The sequence below is a fragment of the Trachurus trachurus genome (assembly GCF_905171665.1).
Source record: "Trachurus trachurus genome assembly, chromosome: 6".
NCBI classification, from domain to species: domain Eukaryota; kingdom Metazoa; phylum Chordata; class Actinopteri; order Carangiformes; family Carangidae; genus Trachurus; species Trachurus trachurus.
The window spans coordinates 12,073,611-12,097,017 of record NC_139897.1 but is presented as its reverse complement, the minus strand read 5'-3'; the positions used below and the strand labels follow the sequence as shown (position 1 = coordinate 12,097,017).

Here is a 23,407-nt window from a genome sequence, read left to right as displayed (position 1 = left end):
CTGTCCCTATATGCTCCCTGTGGCTCAGCTGCAGCACTGCTGCGCTGTCACAGAGGCTGTTGCACAGCAAGAGTAAGAGGACTGCCACCCACGTTCTGTCTGCTCTCACATGAGGGATAGGATCCATCTCAGCCCAGTGACAAGCCGGGCTGGAGCCGGACCAGCAAAACGTCATGTGACACATGCCTGGTGTCACCTATTATGGCACCATCGCCTTATTAGCACCTCCGACACAGAATGCGCGAATTAATTATAAAATCTGGACACTTGAGTTGTAAGTGAGCTGAGGCTGTGATAATGGTTAGGAACAAAATCAATTTTCCTGATCTTGCCGTACAACCAATGTAAATATAGCATAAAACTTAAAATAGAGCACTAATGTTCTTTTGTAAAAAAAAAAAAAAAAAAAAAAAAAAACCTAAAAAAGAACTAAAAAACAAACAAACAAAAAAACAATATTACATTTTCCAAATTTTTCTTACATAATCTCTGGCATACAAATTTTTATGCAACAGCAACAAATGTAATAAAGACAGAAATAGCAACGAGCAGACTGTTCACATTAAGATGCTCAATGAATACAGTAGCTTAGCCTCTGTGTTGTCAGTATATGACTGTATAATACTGAATGACATACTGCAATATGAATAGTGAATGTGTGTGACTACTGTATATTTAGCATTTTAGGATAGTTAAAAGAGCATTAGCTCAGTTTGAATTTAAATCTTTTTTATTTTTATCATTTTCTCAGAGTCTGATCCCCTCATTCAGTTTCCTATTGGCTGAACATAACATATACGGTACTTTACTGTAAATTGTGAAGCCCTAGTCTCCAGAAATGTACGTCATTTTGAACTACAGTACATAACGTTCTCCTCAGTGGGATGTAAATGAATGTTATCTACATTTAATTCTAAGATAACGTTTTAGTTGGATCTATTTCTCTTCATGTCTTTCATAAGGACTTTATGCTGTACGCATGGTCTTCATCTATCACATGATCTATCAGTGTCTCATCCATAATTTTCTTCCCCAGCTCTGCCTCAGAAAGACTGAATTAACTGGTTGGATTGAAATGGATGACTTTCATGAAAGCCACAAGAAGGACTCAATACATTTACCAAGGACACTCTCCCCCGCCCTCTAACAGGCCAACTTGTTTTCCGATTTGTAAGTGCCCCTGCCTCACATCAAAGCCACATTAATAATGGATTAGAGTCATATATCACAGGATGATGCCCAAACACTGCTTTAAAAGAGGCTAACTCATCTGCCTGCTTGGATTTTATTCTAGTGGTGCACAGTTACTGGTGCAGTTTACTAGCTAATTACATATCTACAGTAGGAATCTGAACTGTTCCAGATCTGTCAAGATGGCAGTAAAATATTCACAAGAATGAATCTTTGATTAATTTTCTCATACACTTGTACCTCTCTGCTCTATCTTCCTCGGGACAGCGTGACCCCCACACCCTCTCCATATTTCACCTCACTCCTCTTCTATCACCAGCCGGCTCTTCCCACTTTCACCTCCTGCGTGTCACACTGGGACAAATGGCTGTTATATATTCCAGAAACCTGATCAAGCCGAACGAGCTTCTTCTGTTTACTGGCCCCAGAGCTTTAGGATCTTCTAGCTGCTTCACACAGTAACAAACAACCTATTACTCAACGGTCCCACTGATGCCCTTGACTTTATTGACTTAAGTCCATGTAGTGGCTGTTGATACTCTGGAGGTAGACTAGTGTGCATCTCAGTAATGAGCTTGTGAGCTGTAAACTAAATCAGCCATGACTAACATTATTCCAGCTTCAGGGACATTAAATTGCCTATATAGCCTTCTTGATTTGCTGTAAGCAGGGTCAGGGCTTGCGATAAAACAATGTTTTACAAAACTTCTTCTCTGGGGTCTCCTTCTTCACTACCTTTTCGGTGCCTTTTCTGTTCCTATATGGTGCAGAATTCCTCTCAAGAGTTACCTTTAAAACAGCGAGTTATTCAATTCAGACTAACGCAAAAACTGACAGATTGCTGACAGATTTTATCAGCTGTGTCAAGAGGTGTTAAGCCACCATTAGCTCCAGAACATGGATGAAAAGATGTCTCTTCAATGTTTCATCATCTGAAATCTATGAAAATCAACCAATGTTCATTGTTGAAGCTTTCAGGATGGGTTTAACACAATGTTAAATAGCAGACAGTGTATACTGAGTCATCACTCACCACAAAATAGTGCATTAATGATATCCTCATTTGCCTTGGAAACGCCATGTTACAACTGCCGTTTACTATTTTGGTTTTTTAGGAAGGCTAAAAGAAAAACGGCACCGCCCTTAAACATGCAAATCGCTTTAATATGTTGGAAAATCCAAAGCCTGACAGATCTGCCCTGCCTTCTTACTGTATGATTGCACGGGTCACATTTCTTCCATTTTCTGTCTTTTCCCAACTGTCATCTCCATCGAGGCCTGAAATGGCAATAGTCTTGTGCGTAGCCGAACGTTTCATCTGGCTCTCCTGACTCTTCCTACTCCCCCTCAGCGCTCGCTTTCTGCAACCTTCTGCTTCTCCTCTACACTTAACTTTAACTTCTTATTCATTGCCATTTCCCCTTCACCATCTGCCTCGAAACTTGTGTTTTAGTTACTGGCGTTCTAAATTTGGACATATCATGGGTGCTCATGTGCCCGAACACTAAACACACTGATACACACATATTCTTCCACTTGACACAGCTTAAGCACAGTGACATGAGTGGGAACACATGCGCTTTAGGGATGTGAGGAAACCAAGAAAGTGGAGAGAGAACAGTGCAGGAAAAAGCAGAGTGGGAGTGAGGGAAGAGGGACTCAACTGTAATGCTATTGAGGAGCAATTTGTGAAGCTTGTGCATATGCATACAGGCCTACAGTCCCCATCTGCCCACATCATCAGCTCACTGCTGGTGACATCAACCAAGACAAAGAGGTCTCGGATGCTCCAGATGTATTATGTGGGTGGCATTATAAAATCTAATCCAAGTCAAAGTCAATTGTATTTGCCTAAGGATACAGGGCAGAGTTGCATGCATTCATGGTATGTGTGTTTGTGTGTCTGTGTGCGTGTATTTGTGTGTATGGGCTTGTATCTATGTACAACTTCCACTGTCCCTCGTAAGATTAAAATATTAGCCTGAATATTCTCACTCCTTTAGAAATGAGAAAACAATTATTGAGGGTGTAATTAAAGTATTGGCAGGACAAGTGCAACTTTAATTGAATGACAGCTGAATGACAGTCAAATGACAGTGAGCAGCCTAGTCGCTGCATCTCTGTTATGGTTGATGTAAAATCTCATCAAAGACCACGCAACTGCACAATGGGCTTAGTTTAAGGCATTGACACGATTATTCACCGCCGAAAAATGGCTCACATCTGTGGAGCAAAGTTCATGTGGAAAAACAAAACAGACATTTGTCATAAATTAATTCATTTAGATTCATGTCTACCTAGAGGCCTCTACCTTTGCCCTCTTCATTAAATTAAAGACTCCCTGTAAAAAGCACTTTATTACCTGTCTGGACAGACCTGGCCGTAAAATCCCAGAACACTGCAAACCCTCTAGCCTCTAGCCAGGGGTTACAATATTGACTCCACCACGATCCAGCCAAAGTCATCTCCCTTTAGACTCCATAAAAAAAAAATCCACTAAAAGATAGGACTCACGTGACCTGATGGTAGCCGTGTGTCTGTCTCTGCGTCTCTATGTCTGCCTACGAATGTCTTTATCTTTCTGTAAGTGACACGACACTTTCCCTGGAGCCAAAGCCACACAATGACTAACTTGTACCCTCGGCTGGTGTGATGACTGATTACTCGCCTGTGACCACAACCTTCTCACCACTGGTGTCAGGAAGTGCTGATGCAGGGGCGATGAGGATGTACAAGTGTACGTCAGCTAAGCGAGGGGGACAGCGGAAGATTACTTTGGAAGAAGTAAATGGGTGTGATGTTGCCTTTGTTATGTGCAACAGGCTGCCCGGCCGTAATTTGCACTATCACAGCAGAGCAGGATAACTGTGATACAGAGGGCATTATATTTGTTCAGTGACTTCTGCTCTCATCGGGGTGGAACGGAGAATCCCATCTCTCCACCTCCCATTCCCCAGGTGACCTTTCTCGTCAGCGGCTGTGCATTAACGGTAAAGTCGGACTATGATCGAAATGATCCTGTCCTCTTCACTGCTGTGGGCTGAGCGCGGGCCTCTGGGACAACACTACATGGGCTCTGTGTCTGGAGGAGATTTAAATACCCCTCTGCTTTTAGACTCCAGCTGGACAGACACCACAGAAAATAACCCTCATTAGCATCAGCCAATGTCAATGGAAGGACAAATTAAAGAATGAAATACATCCTTAAACATCCACCACACAATTCAATGTATTTTCTTCCTCTGAGTGAAAAGTGGGTTTCTTCCAAAGAACGCATTTAAGAATTAATGAGAAAATTTAGTACAGTATGCACTCTGTTCCCCAGAATGAAGTTTTACTTTTTGCCGACAGCTCTATATAAATATAATTTGCTCTTCATAAGCGCGGGGTCATCTTGAATGGGCCTTCAGCACCGCTGTCTGTTGCTTGACTGCCCATTGATGTGTTTGCTTGTAGAACTGTCAACAATTTACAGCTGGGTGGTACCCAGCAGACTGAGACTTATTGACAATGCCGTGCAGCTGCTCATTCGCAGCAGGATACAGTCAAGGGCTCATGGGAAATATAGTTTTCCAACAACTACCGGTCCTCGTGGCCTTGGCTTCTGCTGGGAGCAGCCTGTAATTTTCCTTCCACATTAACTCGATTACAACAGCACCTGAGGACGTTTTAGCCTTGCTCCATACTGTAATAGCTTGTCTTAATTCTTACTCACAAGTATATAAATAGTAACAGTGTGTGATGTGAGCTTGACACTCACGCGAAGGGGCTGTTGTTGCAGTCAATATCAACTCGGAGTTCGGGAGTGGCCATAATACCTGCAGTATCGTGCAGGATGTCACTGTTTGTCACATCAGCTGATACAATGAAGTATCCCATCTGGCTGGTGGAGCAGCGGAGAATAAAAGGCAGGCTTGACTGCTTTCATTAAGCAGAGTGACACACACACACAGAGCTCTCACACATACTTGACATTATCACCCTAACATCATGACAAGGATGTCATTTGGCTAACTATTGCAGGCGTTGCTGAGGGGGGAAATAATGGAGGGAGTGTGAGTTCAGGCTGGAGAGGAATTAAGAGCGAGAAAGAGAAGAGATTTCAGTTGTTACTGTACATGAAACCACCCTTGATTTCTCTTTGGAAGGGTAATAATGAGCAATGCAGCGTATCTACTACAAATATATGATTAAATGTAGAAAGCAGTGCTGTGTTGTTTTCCATCACTTTCTCAATTTACTCGAGAGAGAGAGCTCAGACTACTGTACGCAGGTGTAGCCTGACCTGGACACACAAGCAAACTAAGATGTCACAAACAATCTAACTGGCATTATGAGCATTATTCATAGTGACTGGAATGAAAAACAAAGAGGCAGAACTAACCTGATACGTGGCTGATTTATTAACTCTTCAAGTGAGTTATAACTCTCGTCTCATGTGTAATGGGCCAGATGGAGTAGGCGAAGAATAACGGATGCTGTTGAGGCAGCCGCTCAGCCTCGTGTCTCTGTGAGGTCTGTTAAATTACTAAAAGGACAAACGGGGCGGTTGTGTGATTTGTATGCGACCTGACCTTTAAGCCAATCGAGGGGCTCTTGAGAATGCAAAGCTATCCAGGAACGGTCTCCAGACAAAGGCTCCTGTTAGATCAGTATCCCATTTGATTTGGTTGTATTGAACAGATCATGTTTCCTTCCTCTCCTTAAAAAACAACTCTCCTTCAGCTTGGTTTAGTTAAGCCTGGGTTTGGTAAAGAGGGCTAAGATTACTTTCTAGCTACATGCTAGCAGACTACTACAGTAGCACCATGCTGCTGTCAGTCAGTCCCTCACTTTGCTTTGATACAGTATCTCTCTATCTATCTAACTATTGAGTGGATTGTGGTGAAATCTGACATGATGCATATTCATGTTGCCCTCTATGGTGAACTATGGTGTGCCTCTAACTTTGGTATTGTACAAATGAGCAAAATACATTTTTGTTTTGTGATCAAATAGCTTAAAAAATGATGACATTTTCCATCAAACACAGCTGTTGTTTGTGCTAATTATTATTAAATGTTAGCATGCTGAAATACAAAACTAAAAAAACTAAACTGCAGGTGCACATGATAAACAATCCTGTTACAAATCAGAGTTTTAGCGTCATCACTGTGGGCATTTTATCTTGACTGACATTAGCATGTGCCTAAGTAGAGCCTCACAGCAGTGAAAGTGGCAGTGGAGTCTTCATAAAAAATAGGTTTATCCCTGGAAATGCTGCATTAAAAACAGTGTAGAAAGTGATAGCATGCAATTAAATCAGAAAGAAAAACACATATTGTATCAAGCACTTAAGTGCTTTGTGGACATTTTGTGATTAAACACACCACTTCTATTTAAAAATCAGTGGCTATTCACAAGTTAATGGAATGGTTATATACTATGCCCTGACAGTTATCTAATGGAAATGTGTAAAGTGGTTAGCGCTATACCATTTCAAAACGCTAATTGATGCATAGATGAAATGTAGGGTTGGGGAGGGGGGGGTTATGTGTGGGTATGTGTCCATGCCTATTTGTGTAATTGTTAGAACGTGGCTCAGCTGTGCCTCGCCTGTGGATGCGGGGTGATTCACCAGGCTGTTCTGCAGGATTCCTGTGTGGGCTGACAGTTGTGGAGATGAGAATGGGACCTGAGACTAGGGAGAATTTGGAAAAAGAGTAAGGGGGAAATCATGGCACATGTCGCACAAAAGGTTTGCGAATCCTGTCTGAACTGTCATACCCTTGTCTCCAACAACTGGTGAAATGACAAGTGCCACTTCCACAGCTTTCCTGGGTGATGTACGGTTGAATGGCTGAGTGGTATAACGCGGTAAAACAGCAGTAAACAGATGAAGTATTAATATGTATGGGGAGGGGTCTGAAGTGTCGGCCCTGTCGCCGTCTGCACTAGGGAGATTGTGCAGACCTTTGCTCAAACAGCAGCACCCAAAAATAAGATTTGTTCAGAGCAAGTACTAAAAAAATCAAACGTAGAGGACTGCCAGCGTGCCCTACCTCCAGGCTGTTCTAGTTGGGGGCAGGCGAGCTGGAGGCGGGGGAGAGGAGAGGAGAGGTGAGGAGTGGAGAGGAGACCACGAGTATGGCTGTGGTGGTGCAGCCTGGCTGGAGGAGGACAGTGAGTGAGCATGGGCACACAGGCCTACAGATGCTCAGGGCTTTTCATTAGCCTGCTTTCCGCTGCAAAGCCAAAAAGGACTAGGCGTCACTAGGTGGGTCATTACTCATACCTGCAATCTCTCCCCTAAAACAACTATGAGTCCTCTGCATTTAGTGGCAATAACGATGACCCAGCGAGTTATGGTTTATATCATATTCTTTCATTTAGCTTTTCTAGTTGGTGATGGTTAAATCTGTCATAAGCCCCGTTTCCACTATGCGGTACGGGTCGGTACGGAACGGTACGCTTATTTCAGCATTTCCACTACCATGGAACCGTACTGGTCCCATGGTACCCGTTACCATTTTTGTAACCCTTCTGGTTGGAGTACCTAGCACACAGGACCTGTTCCCTTGGGAAGGAGCCAAAGCACTGTGAGCGGATATCTGAAGCACAACAACACAACCGCAACATTTAAAAAAAATGTCTGCTAGCAACGGAGTCTGGATTGCTGAGGAGGTGCAGGCTCTGCTCTCTATTGTAGGTGAGGAGGCTGTGCAGCGGGAGCTCGATGGCGCTGTGCGGAATGAGAAGGTTTTCCAGCTGGTGGCCGTAAAAATGGCAGAGAATGGGTTCAACCAAGCCGCGAGCCAGTGTCACTATGTAAGTCAACGTAGTGACGCTTCGACACGCACTCCGCCTACCCCTGAAGGTCCCCTATACAATGGAAACACCGATCCGAACCGTACCCGTACCGATCCGCACTGTGCTGTACCGTACTGACGGTGGAAACAAGGTTATATTTGATCAAATGTATTGTCGTAATCTTGTCAGAGAACCTTTTCACATGCTTGTACCAAATGCACGCAAAATGTGCATAGATGCTAATCACACTTGGCATGAGTCTACAAGCAACCACGTTGTTTCCTGGCTCTCATTTGACTTCATCTGTTGGGAAGCTGTGACCACTGCTCAACAGAAAAATCTCATTTGTGCTCCGCCGCAGAGCTACTGTACTGTAACTGCCGCCCGGCACCTCTGCTCATGAATTCACTGCAAAACACCGTCCATGCTGTTTGCCACAAACAAACAACTTGCTGTGCTGTATGCATGTTGTACAGAGTTGACGTTGACCCCGCGGCCTTTGCATGCAGTCAGGGAGGCGCTTGCTTTCACACTACATTGAATATGCAGTCACATGCATCACTGACCACCGCGGAACGCCGTTCGAGTGATTCAATCCCAGGAAATCCTCAAAGCTTTTTTGGCTGCGGCCACACCTGTACTGAGAGCTGCTCGCTGGCGATCAGATCACCCAGGATGCATTTTGGCTCAAAATGCAAACAGATTAAATCAGAGCGCGAAGCAACACTCAACAGGTGAAGCATTGGCTGCACAAGATATGACTGATTCAACAACTTAACCTCCAACAGCAAGGCCTCGAACCACTGAAACAGCACGGTAAAATGGCTGCGTGCAGTGGAGTTTCCTTCCCCATCGCTGCACGCAGTAATAACCTCAGGTCAGCACAATAAAGATGGTCACACGCTCCAATATAACCACTCAGACATATTAAAACTGGTAAGAGCTTTTTCTTTTGGCGTTGTGCTCTTTCGACCTCAAAGATGAAACTACTTTTTAAGAGGGAAAGCTGCTCTGCTGATATATTACAACAAAACTGAATATCTGAAAGTCAGACTAAACACCACTTTATGAAGCTGTATATTTAAAATTCATCTTTATTTATGGCAAGAAATTCTCATCAACAGTGATATATATAGGTATGACCATAAGGTTATGATTTTAATATCAAAGCAAAGCTGCAGCCTTCATCCCTCCTTCCATTCATTTCTTAGTTGTTGTTTTTTTCCCTTCTTCATTCTTCTATCTGAACCTCCCAGACTCCAAATACCTGGGTTTGTGATCTCTAGGTAGTTAGTACCAGGAGGTATTTTATGGTCCACATCCAGGCTGTCAAATCTGTCTGGAACACATTACACAAAGTGGAGCTACAACAGTGGGTAATAAACAGGGGGAGACGGGGGAGAACGTGCTGTGTTTGAAAGTAGAAGAAAATGAAAATAGAGCAGCCAAAAGGACACGAGAGCCATTTTCGCTGAATTTCCCGAAGCGATTCCCCGCTCACACCACATACCACGCGCTCACATCCTCTCCTGACTGCCCCCGCCCCCCTGCTCCTCTGCTGTTCTGATTCTCTCCCAGCCTCACAACTTCAAAACAATTTCAGAGGTAAACCAAAGTAATACTGACCAGTGGTTTATGAGATGCAAATGTGACACAGAATTAAATATTTAATACAAGTAGTCTATTACATTATATTAATATTTCAGAGGAGCAAAAGAGATGGGGGTGAACGTGGCCAAGGGATTTGGGCTGAAACAGACGTGCGCAAAGTCTGTCTGCAGAGAATGATAATATTCACGCTGTGATTGGAGCAGGGCTCATCATTTTTCACACGGAAGAGAGCAACATGTAACAAAACGCAGGGGACTGATGGTAAACACCACACATACATTACACATGCCACTGTGTTTACAGCTGAGGTAAATGCTTATGCAGCACACAGGAGGAAAGATCCATATAGGCTCTGCCATGTAACCTTGGGCGATTCATGTTTTATACATGACCCCTTTCTTAGTATGTCTCATGTCAATAGAGCCTGCGTGAACAGTCCTTAATGAGGTTTGTCAGGCGCTTAAAGAAGGAGGGAGCTTGTCAGAAGAAGCTGGGAGCCACATGTCTGTCAATCCTCAGCCATGTCTGATGTGCAGTCATTGTGTGTTTGCCTCAGAGTCACAGCCTGTGCAGTGGGGGATCTCAGAGTGATGCGTTCATCAAATATTAACCGTAATTTTTAAGCAATGTCACTTCTAAAACAATCCTAATTACGAACATTCTCCCTCATCCAATGTTGGTTTCTCGCAGCTGCTTTCTTGCACCCATTTTAGGTCCCCTAGCTCCACGCTTCAAGCCTCCTCTTCCCTATTTCTGGCTTTTCCTCGTTTCTCCCACTTTGTCCTCACCTCCTCCCTCTGTTTCTCTGTAATTAAGCAGTGTGTTTTAGAGGGCAATGGATTCAGAGACAAGGGAGGAACACATATACCCCTGGGAAAGATGGTGTGAGAGGCAGATAGTGTGACGTCCTATGCATGCATCTATGATAGCTCAATTAACAAGTGAAGACCTCCATCATCACATTAAGAGTGTGCTGACCGTCACTAGTGGGAAAACAATTCACTGTCCTGATCAAGTGGATAATCACATAGACGATAACATAATTTAGCACAATCATTCTCATATAACAGCTCGCAAACATTACCACCCAGGAAGGAAGGAATATCACCACAGGCAGGATGCACTGTGGAGTCAGCATGCTGGATGGCAATTATCATATAGTGTTTTTTGTCATTCAGGCTTCTTGTTTTGATTATGTAATCAACATTGCTTATTTTGGTGGTGAGTGAGCTGGGCTGAATCACAGTGCATTCTGGGAGCTGTGTGTTTGACCTGCGTGTTTGTTTTTCCAGGCTATGCAGCAGGATCCTGCCTGTTCCTAAATATCCCAAGTGCATGAAGCGCACCACGGGACTGGAAAGTCAAGATTTCTCTGTTTACTTGTGCAAATGCGTGTGTCTCGGGGTATTTGAGCGCGTGCCAACTCTGTCGGCAAATAGACTCCAAGAGTGAGCGACCAATTGAAATATCACCCAATGTCAAGACTATTGGAGTGTATAATTCTTTGCCTTTTATGACTCATTAAGGGTATCAGTGGCCCCTCCCAAGCCTGAGAGCCATAATCACTAAGAAGGGTCTCAGGGCAGTTGGCATTAATCAATGAATGTTGCGTTCATGAAATATGATCTGTGGATGTAGGAAAGCGCTGCTGTTCATTAGCGTGAGAGCGAAGAGAGAGAGAAAAGGAGTCAGATGCGTGGACCGGTGGCACAAAAGACACATTTCAGCTTTGTAGCCCAGACCAATCAAAAATGTACTGCTTGGACGAGCCAGCCCAATCTGGTGTGTCTCAGCTCTACTGAGTCTGAAGCTGAGCTCTCTCAGCTCAGTCCCATGCATGCACAATTGCTTGCGTTCAATTCATTGTGCTCTTCTATCTGCACCAATTCACGCCGCTGCCAAAGCAAACATAGGACGATAAGCCTGCCACCGCAAAGGAAAGTTAGCTGACTGGTGAGGAATCAAGGGGAATCACGTTTTTGTAGATGGAGTTGGGAGGAAGAGAGAACAATAGTGAGCGTCCCCCATTTGTACCAGTAATTTGATCTTTTTCTTCACAACAGGTGCTCAGTTACACTGTGAATGGGGCCGGCATTGCTTTTCTTGAACCAAATATTGAGCTGATGCGTCCCAAGTTCGCTGTTTCCTCTGAATCCCTCCCACCGGGGTTTCTATTTCCTAACCAAGTCGTGTGGTTCCGTATTTGAATTTAGCAATGTGGGCCTGTGTTTTTCTTTTGTCTGTGTTAGGTTTCCCTACATCATCTGTCCCTCCTTCCTGGGCTCATTACTCCGACTCCGAGTTCTGCCTGTTCCTCCCCCTGCTCCTCCTCTCTCCTGCACTCCCTCCATCCTTCAGTCTCCAGTAGCTCTGGTAGGGGACCAAGATGCCAATTTTCAAAATGCCTTATTTGCTCAAATGGCTATAGATATAACTGGAGCAGATGTGAAACAACAACTGTGTAAATGTGTCCACTTAAATGTTATCTTTGCCAATTTACCAAATAAAAAATGATTATGCTAGTGAATGGAGCAAAATTAGGACGCACAGAGAGCTACGGGTGAAATCCATCTTTCTATTATCGACATTGCAGTTCCAGTGAAAGAATGAGTCTGAAAACAGTTTGTGTGAACTCTCCCCACACACAGACTCGCAACAATCGCTCCCAGTCATGACCCAGCCTCCCTCTGTTCAGTCCTACAGAACAAATAGCTCTCTCTTCCTCTATATCTACACTATTTGTTTATTTTTTTAACAAATCCTACGGCCACAAGGTGAGAACAGCTTTAATGCAAGACAGTAGTGCAAGACCACACACACAGTCCTCACTGCCATGGCTAAAATATCAACCTCGCCCGCCACAAGCTGCCTCCCTGGCTCAAGCACGGGGGAGAAAGACCAGGATGGCTGATCCATCAGGTATTGTAGCTACAGTTATGGAAGAGTGAGTGGACTTAATCCAGGGAGAGAGCACACCTATACAGCTAGCTAGATAAGAACGACGGAAAAATACCCTTTACCCGGCTGGTCACCACCAAAGCAGGGTAATAGGGAGATGAGACGGAGAAGAGGAAGACGGAGGAACGAGGGAGAAACGCTCAGGCAGCCAAGCTGAGGAGATGGCACTCATACAGCCCAATCTGTCAGTCTGGCTACCTTGCCAGATACAGGGTGGCTCACACAAAATCACACACTTTTTTACTAAATACCAGGAGACAGTGCAGCTACACACACAAAATAATGCTCCAACACACACACACACACACACACACACACACACCAAGTCGTGGAACATGTTGTACTAAAGCAAACAGCGTGATGCATCTCCTGTATAAACAATCCCTTTTTAAGAAAATAGGAAAATACGTGCACTCTGCAGCAGCTTTATACCATCAACACCTTCGGTACATTTACTGAAAAGCTTGTTTGGTGACCTTGGGTTGACCGAAGTGTGTGGGAGCTGATTTTCGCCCTGTACACTTTACTGTTTTATTCTACCACTTTTTTTTTTTTTTTTTTTTTTTTTTTAGAAGTAAAACATTTTTTATTTGAACTATCACTAGGAGTCTGACAGCATGGCTTACAGCCACGGGACTTTGTGGATGATTGGTTAAGATGTCATGAGATACAGATCACCAGGAGCATCCCTGGTTCGACTCCAGCTGAGGACTTTCCGTGTATGTCCCTCTCCCTTACTTTCCTCCCTGTCTCTATTGTCTCGGCTGTCTGGTATTATAATATAAAAAGTTATCGCCGGCTCGCACTGCAGGTCAGCTGTTTCGGATGAGTAAAATTACAGTCTACAGCTGGCAAAATGCTTTGAACCCATTATTATGGAAGCTATTACTTTTCATCTGCGTAAAATCATGGTGTGGAAAGATTAATTATGCCTTGGAATGGTAATGATGTCTGTCAACAGGGTAATTTGACAAGAATTCACTGGGAGTCTTCAAACTGAATGTGATTGTGTGACCACTGGAGGTTCAGTGTGAGGATTAGCGGTGGTGATTGCGTTTTAGGACGACGGATTGGGAAAAGGACCTTTTTTTTTTAAACAGTAAAATAAAATGACATCAATGGAGCATGAATACATAAAGACAGCAGTAATCTAAAACAATAACAGTATAAAGTGTGAGTGACCTCAGGGGGGGCCGGCCACGGGGTGAACTCTTGACCTCCCGCAAACAAAGTCATCACACGTTATCACGACTCCACACACCATTGCTCCAGAGAGATAATGTCACAGAGCGCCCCAGCCACCTCAGATCTTTCACATCAGCACCCTGGTGCTCCAAAACACTATGGCAACTGCTAACACTCGTAATCTCTCCTGGGTGTGTGATGCAAACAGGGCTAATATGTTTGAAGAGACAGCAGTGATCACATTTCCAAGTGACTTCCAGCAATCCTGCTCGGATAACCGAATGGCGAATGTTCTCAGCAAACCACAATCCCGCTTTCTAAACACTTGATCCTAAGATGACAAGCACCGAGTGATCTATTATGTAATACTCTCCCTTTCTCCGCCACTAATCAAAACTAGAGCAAGTTCTCTGGATGAGATTTACGTGTCTTCCTCGTGCCTTTGCTTTCACAGCACTGAGGAGGGTGTTGTTACGTATACCTGCATGTTCATAACACATGATCCTAATCAAATGAATCCTAGCACATACTGACAGCAGGAACTGCAACAAAACAGCAGAGGTCACTGAGTGGTGAGGGGGAAAAGGCAACACAGAGAATAAGAGAAGGAGGCTGTGGAGGGAATATGGATGAACATGATAGGATGGTTATGTAACAGCGTGCATGTAACATTCAATGCACATACATCACGATGCGGTATAGCCGTGTATGGTACAAATGTACCAGCGCCGCTTCAGAGTTGAAGCCAAACATGTTGAGAGTGACACATTTATGAAGCAATTCCTGTCGCTAACAAAGGACTGAAGCATTATGCGAATGTTGTGAAGCCATATTAATGCTTCTCATCTCCATCTTCCCCTGTTTTCTTCCTCTGATTTCTTTCTTCATCCCTCCCCCATTAATTCCCCCGTCCCAGACTAAACCAATCGGCTGTCACCAGGCCTTCATTCTTTACCATGTAGGTCTCCCTTCCCCGCTGTTTTTTCCCGTTACACACACATACACACATAGACATACACGCAGGGCCTCCTCTCCTCTTTGTGACCTTGACTGGCTAGCACTCCAGGGCTTGTTCTTTGCTTCTCCCTCTCCCTCTGTCTCTCTTGCTCACTCCATCTTTTCACGCTCGCCTCCACTCTATCGTCTGCCTCTCGACCTCTTGCTTTCTATCACTCTTCCCCCGGCCGGCTGATGTTAACCAGCACGGTTCCTTTTCCTTCCTTCTCCTCCCCAAGACACAGAAGAGACAGGGACAGACGACGGCAGAGAAAGGAGAAGTGAAACACCTCCCCCTCCTCTGCGATCCAGCAGGCTGCCACGGTCCACAATAAAAATAACTCCAGCTCTATAAAGGTGTATCAACAAGTCTGCTATACAGATCATTATTTCTTATTGTATATAAAACACAAAACTGTGCTTAAGGCAGCTTACAACATTATATTAAATGATTGTATACTGCTAATAAATAAAATAGGGTAATGAAAATAAGACTAATGAATGGCTAATATAGTATTTGTTTTTAGTCAAAAATACAGTATCTTACATCTCTTTATGTTATACAGGAGCAATGTTTCAAACCAGTTTGCAGGTTTATCAATAAGAGGCTATTACTTTTTTTCTTTATTTGATTTTCAAGTGTGATTAGACTTCCTTTTCCACCAGGGAGGGTGACGAGCTCGCTCAGTGGAACAGAGAAACAGCAGGTCCAAATCCCTGTTTCATTGCAGGTGTTCCTACAAAAGCATCTAATTGCTTCCACTGCAGTATTGTTGCCTGTTCCTTTGACTCCAGTGATCCTTGAGATTTTCCAAACGGCTTAGTTGACAACATTCATCTGTATAATAAATTGGAGCTGTTAACCGTTTGACTATCCATTCAAAGCTAAATAAACTTAAGCTCAAGTGACGGAGTCATCTATTAAATGTCAAACAGGCTGATTAAGCGCTCTCTGCAATTACGCCATTCCGATGCCAATTCATGCACCTTACATATCGCACAGTCTCCGCTGTGGCTGTGTTCACTTATCTGATGCTCAGGAACTGCTGCATTTAATTCAGGCTTTGCTGTAAAATATGACATTTTCATCTACTCTGCATCTGACATCATTGCCGAAAACTGACAGGACAACAAAAACAGCTCAATGCAGCTTCATTCTTTAAACAATGTTAGGTGAGAAAATAGAGGCATTCATGAATGAATATTTCCAGTAATCTTTCTTTTAAGTTTGATCACAGAAAAATAGACTTGTTGAATGCAGCTGCAAAGGCTGCAGCGATTCCTTTACTCCCAGCATCCAGTTCTTTTTCAATTCATCTTGCTCTAAGAGGCATGGACATTACAAGACTGCCACAGCAATCCCCACAAATAATTTCCCATCCCACATTAGTAAAACAGCCATGAAGTAGAGGGACATCATCAATTTCTACAGGGCAATAATAACAAAGAGGTTAGGAACTCACAGTCTTCTGCTGACACGTACACTTCACACCACGTTAAAGACTCCCCACAAATTCACCCCATTTTCCATTTAATTTCCTTAGCAGTTAAAATCCTTTGATGTATACCACGAATTGTCAGACGCCACAAAGTTACACCATGAACTGTCAAAACACTGGGCGGAATGGGGGCCTTTTCATTCAGAGGTGACTACGGTAAATCAGACGTATAAATGCTCTGACCATGATGTTGAAAATTGTAAGAGGCGTGTGCTGACATGCAGCTACAGACCAAATCTAGCTGGATTATTTCATCTCAACAATAGTCTACAGTTTATACAGTGTTAGCAGCTCTGTGAGGTGCTTTGAACTAAATGCTCATCAGCTTGCTGACATGTTCACAATGACAATGCTAAACACTGATGTTTAGTAGCTATTCTGCATACCATTTTAATCCAACATGTCAGTATGCTAGCGTTTGCTAATAATAAACAAAAAAAAGCTGAGGCTTGAAATTTCTTTTTCATTCATTCAGTATAAAGCAAACTGAAATTTGACGTGATAATGATGCTAGTGGATCATCAAATTCATCCAATGAGCGAGCTCCTGCTATAGTAAAAAAAAAAATCAGGGTTATATTTCGTAGATGAAGCCTGCTAACCGCTAGCTTCTCTAGTTGAAGCAACTTTAGCAATGACAGCACCATAACAACAGTGCAGTCTATTTTCTCCACACGCAAACCGCGATCAAAAAGCCACTCATAGCCACAAATAATGCTCAGAACAGCACCAAACGTCATCGACAGTACAAACAGAGTCCCAGCACACAATACGAGGCATCAAACATATGTTAGCTTAGCCTGGTTTCTGTTGAAAATAGACAAAAACAACTCACCCACTCCTCCAGTTATACTGTAAGTTACGCTGCAGCAACTTTCCGCGTAGGCACAGACGTGAGAGACGGACTATCAGCACAAACATTTCAGCGGCCACCGGCAGGCCGCGCTCACACTGCCACTTTTATCCTCCATTTCCTTCAGCTCGTATTCAGTAAACTCAAACTGATAGTGGTGTCCACATAGACTGTAAAAAGAGGATGTCCATCGAAATGAAACTAGTCCGTACCGTGCGGTCCCCGTCCGCGGGTGTCGCGTGGAGGCGATACTTTACGGAGTGAAGTAGAGTCCCGCAGCCCAAGGATGAAAATGTGTGATTATTATGAAATGCAGTCAAAGTTCCTATGTATCTTGCGTTTATAAAAGTTATTATCTTGTGTTCACAGGGAAATGAACGGAACTGGGCATTTCTAACTTTAGATATTTGCGGGAGAAAATCACGCAAACAAGCGCGAGATTAGACGTGACGTCACACGCGAGATCAAGGACGACGTTTGTTGCCGGAAGAGACTGCCTGTAACATCAACATAACATAACATAGTGAAGCAGACATCAACACGGCTGAATTTATGCAGTTTGAGAACAACAACGACTGGTTTCATTTCGATGGGCGCCAGTTTGAGACCGAGTTTACCGAAGATGAGCTGAAGGAAATGGAGGAGAAAAGTGAAAGAGGGACAACTGCCCCGTGGAGTCTAATGCTGGGGAAGTGAAGTGGTCATGTGTGGTCAGTGCCTGCCAGTGGAAGTCGGACTCGGGTGTATTTTGTCGGTGCCTGGACGCGGAAAGTTGCTGCTGCATAACGTATAACTGGAGGAGTGTGTAAGTTGATTTGGTCTCTTTTCAATAGAAGCAAGGCTAAGCTAACAGATGTTTGATGCGTCGTATTATGGGCTGGGACCCTGTTTGTACTGTTGATGACGTTTGGTGCTGTTCTGAGCATTATTTGTGGCTATGAGTGGCTTTTTGATCGCGGAGAAATAGACTATGCTGTTTGTTATGGTGCGATCTCTGCTAAAGTTGCTACAACTAGAGAAGCAGACATTCATCTCTGGAGGAGGGGGGGGGGGGGGGGGGGGGGGGGTGTCTAACTCGGTGTCACGGTCCGTTGGACCATGGGTTAAATATACGCCGGAATATCCCTTTTAATTAATCATGATAGCTTCTGTTGATGTGACATTTTGAGGTTACTGACTTCTCTGGGAAAATGCCAAAAACAATAAGCTCCACCTGAGGAACTCTCACAGTACAGACTCCATATGCCAAACTTAAGTCATTTAGATTGGTAGCCCTGGCCAGAGTTTTGGACCCTGGCCCAAATCCGAGGCCAGCATCAACCTAAATCAATAGTGAACCTGGCGGTATTACTATATATCATATTCAAGTGGTAGATAGTGTGGGCTGCCAGACAGACTACAGGACCACACATCAAATAAATTTAGGGAAATTTGTCCCTGACGCACAACCTCTGTCTCCAGACTTTGCACCACAAAAAGAAGAGATAACAAAAATGTCAACATACGGGGAAATAATACTTTATGCTACTGAACAAATCAGTGACGCTCTACGCTGATTTCTTCATTATGGAAGATGAAGAACTGGACAAAGCAATATATGCAAGACAAGAGTCCTGGGGTGACATTGCTCCACCTAGAGAGGCCATAAAGCTGGATTACTGATCCACCTCTTGTTGTCACTTATATAGATCAGGGTGATTACATGCATAATACATGAAGCCAGCCAAGCACAGTTTCTCTCTCTGAACATGCCTCCCCAAATCTAACCTGTACCTGAATCATTCTCCCTTAATGCAATCGATCAATAAAGGCATCAGCTCCTGTCCAAGAAATGTATTACAGTCAGTTCATCAAAATGGTCATCAATAGATGAAGCTGGAAAGCTTTTCATTTACTGGTCCCCTGCTGTCTAACAAGCTGAAAACTACACTGTGGTCCAGCTGGAAAGAAACCATTCAGTTTTCTGGCTTCAGCTGAAATTCCTGTTGAACTGGGAATAGAAGTAAATCTCCCATTTCTGGGTAGCACTGACATTTCACAAGTAGGGACGGTCTGTCTTCTTGCCTGCCTGACAGATCTTTCACACTTGTTGGTAGTTGTTACAAAGGAGAAACACACTCTCTAAAGCCACATACAAACCCAATCAACTCGTAAAATATCACTAAAATTAAGTATGTAAGAAAGCCATTGTTGTAATTCAGAGAGAAAGATTTAGACTGATTAACAGAAAATTAATCAGAATTACTGTTTAATCATTTCTGCCATTTCCAATGAAAATGTCACATTTGCCTTTCAAACATGATGATTTGACCAAAACAAAGCAGACTGAATATTTCTGACCATTGGGTTATTGGTTGACAAAAGTCCCAATAACATCCTGGGATTTAAGCAGACCTTTTTTTTTTCTTTTTTTTTTTAACCATTTTCTGACATTTTAGAGAAAAATTTATAAATCATTGATTGAGAAAACTGTTGCCAGGTGAATTCATAATGAATGTAATCATCTCTTTCTTTCTTTTTGAGTCAGACTGTGTTCCATTAGTCACTGGTTCTACATCTTTGTAGACGCTCTGAAATCGCTGTTCAGCTTACATAGCCTAAAGGCCTAAAGCATTTAGTCTCAAAAAGTTAATTCCTCCTTTTGCCAAAAGCAACAGAAAAGCGATCGATGCAATGGCCATCACAAACTGGAATCTTGTTTCTGTTATTTTAAGCTTTGTGATAATTTTATTTGTAAGTCTAATTGGTTTACTGATTAGTCACAAATGACATGCAATCTTAGACGAACGTGCCTACTAAGTGATTTAGTGTTTTAAAATATCATTTTTACGATGAAAGCTTGGTGTACGTGAGCTGGATGGTTTGAATATCTACAAGTTGTCTCTTAATGGCCTACAATCAAACCCTGCAGGGGCTCACATCATCAGTAAGTAGTCTAAAAAGTTGCTGAATGTTTTCCAGTGGGTTTCAATAATGAACCATTTTGCTGTCACACTAAATCACCCCTAACCCTCACTAAACAACTTTTTTTTCTGTATTTCGTTCATATTGATCAAAGAACCATATCCAGTCTTATTTCAGATGTTTATTTGACAGTTGCCAGCAGTTTCTGTGGTTGTCAGACTCACATATGATCAACCTGTTTGTCCTCACTCCCCTTTAATCCTCTGAGGCCATAATCGATATGTCCCTGGGAGACCTTTTTCCCTCTCCCTGCCACTCCACCTTGAGACGCAGTGTGAATTTAAAGGCCACAGCCGTGTGGCAAGGGAAACACCCGCTGGAAAGGAACACCCACTCACTCAATCAATTCAAGGCATATAAATCAACCACTGAGTTCCTTACTTAAAAGAGTAGCCCATAACACGCTACTCGTAATTTTAATATTTACAGTCCATTAATCCAGAGACACAACCTTTTGTTTTAACATAATCATTAATTCTAATGACAGGTTACAGGTGCATTCACTACACACCATCTTGCTTTTTAATACGTCACACTAATGCTCATACCCAGTCCTCACCAACACCTGCTCTTAACCTGGATAGTGAAGTCTGAGACACCACACTGTCTATATCCCTCTTTGTCCCTCAGCAAGAAAAAAAGTAGCTAGCAGCTCTGTGAGTTGCTGCTTTGGCTCAATTGTGCTTTGAGGTAAATGTTATGTTATCATGCTCATAGTGACAATGCTAGTGTGCTTGTGTACTGTTTACCATGTTAGTTTAACTTGTCAGCATACCAGCATTTGCCACACTAATCATAAGGGACAGCTGTCAGTGGCCTCATGTCACTGGTGTTTGATCATTTTTGACCAAACGATGGTGCTATTCAAAAAATTCATCAAATGGAGAGCACGAGTGTTTGTGGCAATAATTAAATGTGACAATTGAATGTTTGTTTGTTTTTTAATATATTTTTGGGGCTTTTTTGCCTTTGCAGTGAGGACTATAGCCTCAACACATGGGGCGGGTGCTCTACCAACTGAGCTAAACACCGCCCCGTTACAATTTAATGTTAACTCACCTTCCTGGGTTCTGAAGCACAGTGAGCTAAAACCACATCCAGTCGCTGTTTACTAGAAATAACCATCTCAAAGCTAGTTTCAACTGAAAGACAATAGTGTCTAAACTAGCTAGCTTAGATAAACTAGCCTACTTTAAAGGGATAAATTCGCCTATTGCCGTAATCACTGTAGGTTCATAACTTTAATTATCGGTGCATGCTGTTTTTAGATGGGCGGGGCAGAGACGTGAGCTGCTCAGCGAACACAATGGTACAGGTCCCCTGTAACTCATCAAATAGGCTACACACAATCTGACAACTCCAAAACGCTCTCATGGACAAATTGTAACCTGCACATTCGCCACACTATAAGCATGTAAAATTATGTAACATGTGTCTGGAATGTTACTGCTACGCATTTGCCTTGAAAACAAATCTGTCTTGTATTGCTATACATTTTTTGCTGAGCAGCTTGTGTCTCTGCCCCGCGGATCTCAAAACAACATGCACCGATAATTAAAGGTAGGCCTAATAGGCGATTTTGCTAAAATGTTTAACTGTCCCTTTAAAGGCAGAAAATCCCAGTATTTCAACTTTGTCTGATTCTACTAAAGTTTTCACTGTGAACTTGGCTCAGTTGCCATATAACTTGCTAATTGGTAAGCTAACTGCTAGCATTATACAGTCCACAACCTGTAAACTAGTTAGCAGTTGCTGTGATAACAAGGTCACCGGCCACATGACTACAGGGACTTGTGTGTCCATTAAATAAACATATCCCTTTAATATTTGTACTGGGAGTCATTCATTCTGTGGAGGTCAGACTTTAAAGTGACCTCACTGAGCGTCCAGTTCAACCACAAAAAGAAAAGAAAAAAATGGAGCATTGTTGTAGCCTACAGACTGTGTGTGAAGCCATATGGGTTTTTATTTCAGACCACACAGTCATAGTCTGCTCTCACTGGCATATTGTTTTACTAGCCACGACCCCCTCCTATCCACGGATGCTGCTGCTGCTGCTGCTGCTGCTGCTGCTGCCACACATCCCCGTACAGTTGTTGTCCGTGTGTGGTGAGATCACATTATCTCACATCACAGTGAAATGAAAAAAAAGAAAAAAGAAAAGAAAAGAAAGGCTCCTCCCACTCTGCCTTTTGCTCTTTCACACCCCTCCTCCTCCTCCCCCTCCTCCCCTCCCCGGAGCTCGGTAGCAGCAGGTGTTATTCCCGTATAACCTGAAGATTTAGGTGGTCATTAGCATTACCTCTTAGCCCCGGAGAGTTATTTATGCTTCACGGCAACAGCAGGGGGACACGAGTCGAGTGTGTTTGTGGGCACCCGAGGAGAGGAGGAGAAATCACGCCTCAAAAACACGTGGGAGAGATTACTCAAATATGCCTCCTTTGTACCCTCTGTACCCCTCTCTCGCTGCTGCACGGCTACCCAGCCCCGATAGTAATAAACTGCAGCCCATATCGTTAGTATTTGTGCAGGATGTCGGAGGCTGTAAAGCCCCATTAACAACCTATAGAAGACTTGGGTTTCATTGTAGCTAAAGGCTTTGACCTTGTGTTATGTTGCCCTTTTAAGTAGGCTATTGTAAATGTCCACAACACTAACAAGACAAGCCTGTGCACACCGGGATTTTTAAAAAAAAATTATGCACATGACAAAGTGGTATTGTCTACAATAGATTCACAATTAATCGTTCACGGTGCATTGCAATAAATGCAGGATTGGGCAAATGATAAGCATCCTCCTAGGAGGCAATTAACTGCACTGATATTACATAATAACAGCCCACACTTTCCATCAACATCACCGGTCCTTTGCCAAAGAATAGGGCTGTTTAAAAAGAGGGTGACAGTACATCCCCACCTTTTTAATGTCAGGCAGTCACCTCAAAGAGAAGCAGCGGGTCACAGATGAAACACCTTGAAACTGTCAGGATGCTCTTCGCAAAGAGTGGCAATTCTTAACTGGATCTTACCTTTGCTATTGTCCTCTTCCCTGTTCAGATACATGGCTGTTATTTCACTCCGAGGCTGATGCGATGCGCCTTGTCTCAGTTATTGTTGGTACTCCTCTCTGGCGTGTATCGTGAACTCCGCTGATGTGGTTTGTAGTAGTAGCTGTTTGTTGTTTTGTTGCTCCTCAACAGCCTCTCCTCTCCTCCTAGTGGATAGGTAGGCTAGCCAGTTTGAGAATCTCTCTCTCCCTCTCCCTCTCTCTCTCTCTCCCTCTCACACACTTACTCTCCCTCCCTCTCTCCCTCCCTCTCCCTCTCACACACTTTCTCTCTCTCTCTCTCTCTCTCTTTCTCC

At 43.3% G+C, this 23,407-nt stretch overlaps 1 protein-coding gene across 1 annotated transcript in view; it reads right to left on the bottom strand.

Annotated features, from left to right (window-relative positions):
* syt7a (synaptotagmin VIIa) overlaps positions 1-23,107 on the bottom strand; it is a gene marked incomplete at both ends in the record, with an annotated part of 66,319 nt that extends 43,212 nt beyond the window's left edge. Inside the window, one exon of the mRNA XM_083974516.1 lies at positions 23,074-23,107. Within this exon, the coding sequence (XP_083830642.1) occupies positions 23,074-23,107 (34 nt within the window). The remainder of the gene's footprint in view (positions 1-23,073) is intronic.
* Positions 23,108-23,407: the final 300 nt, after the last annotated feature.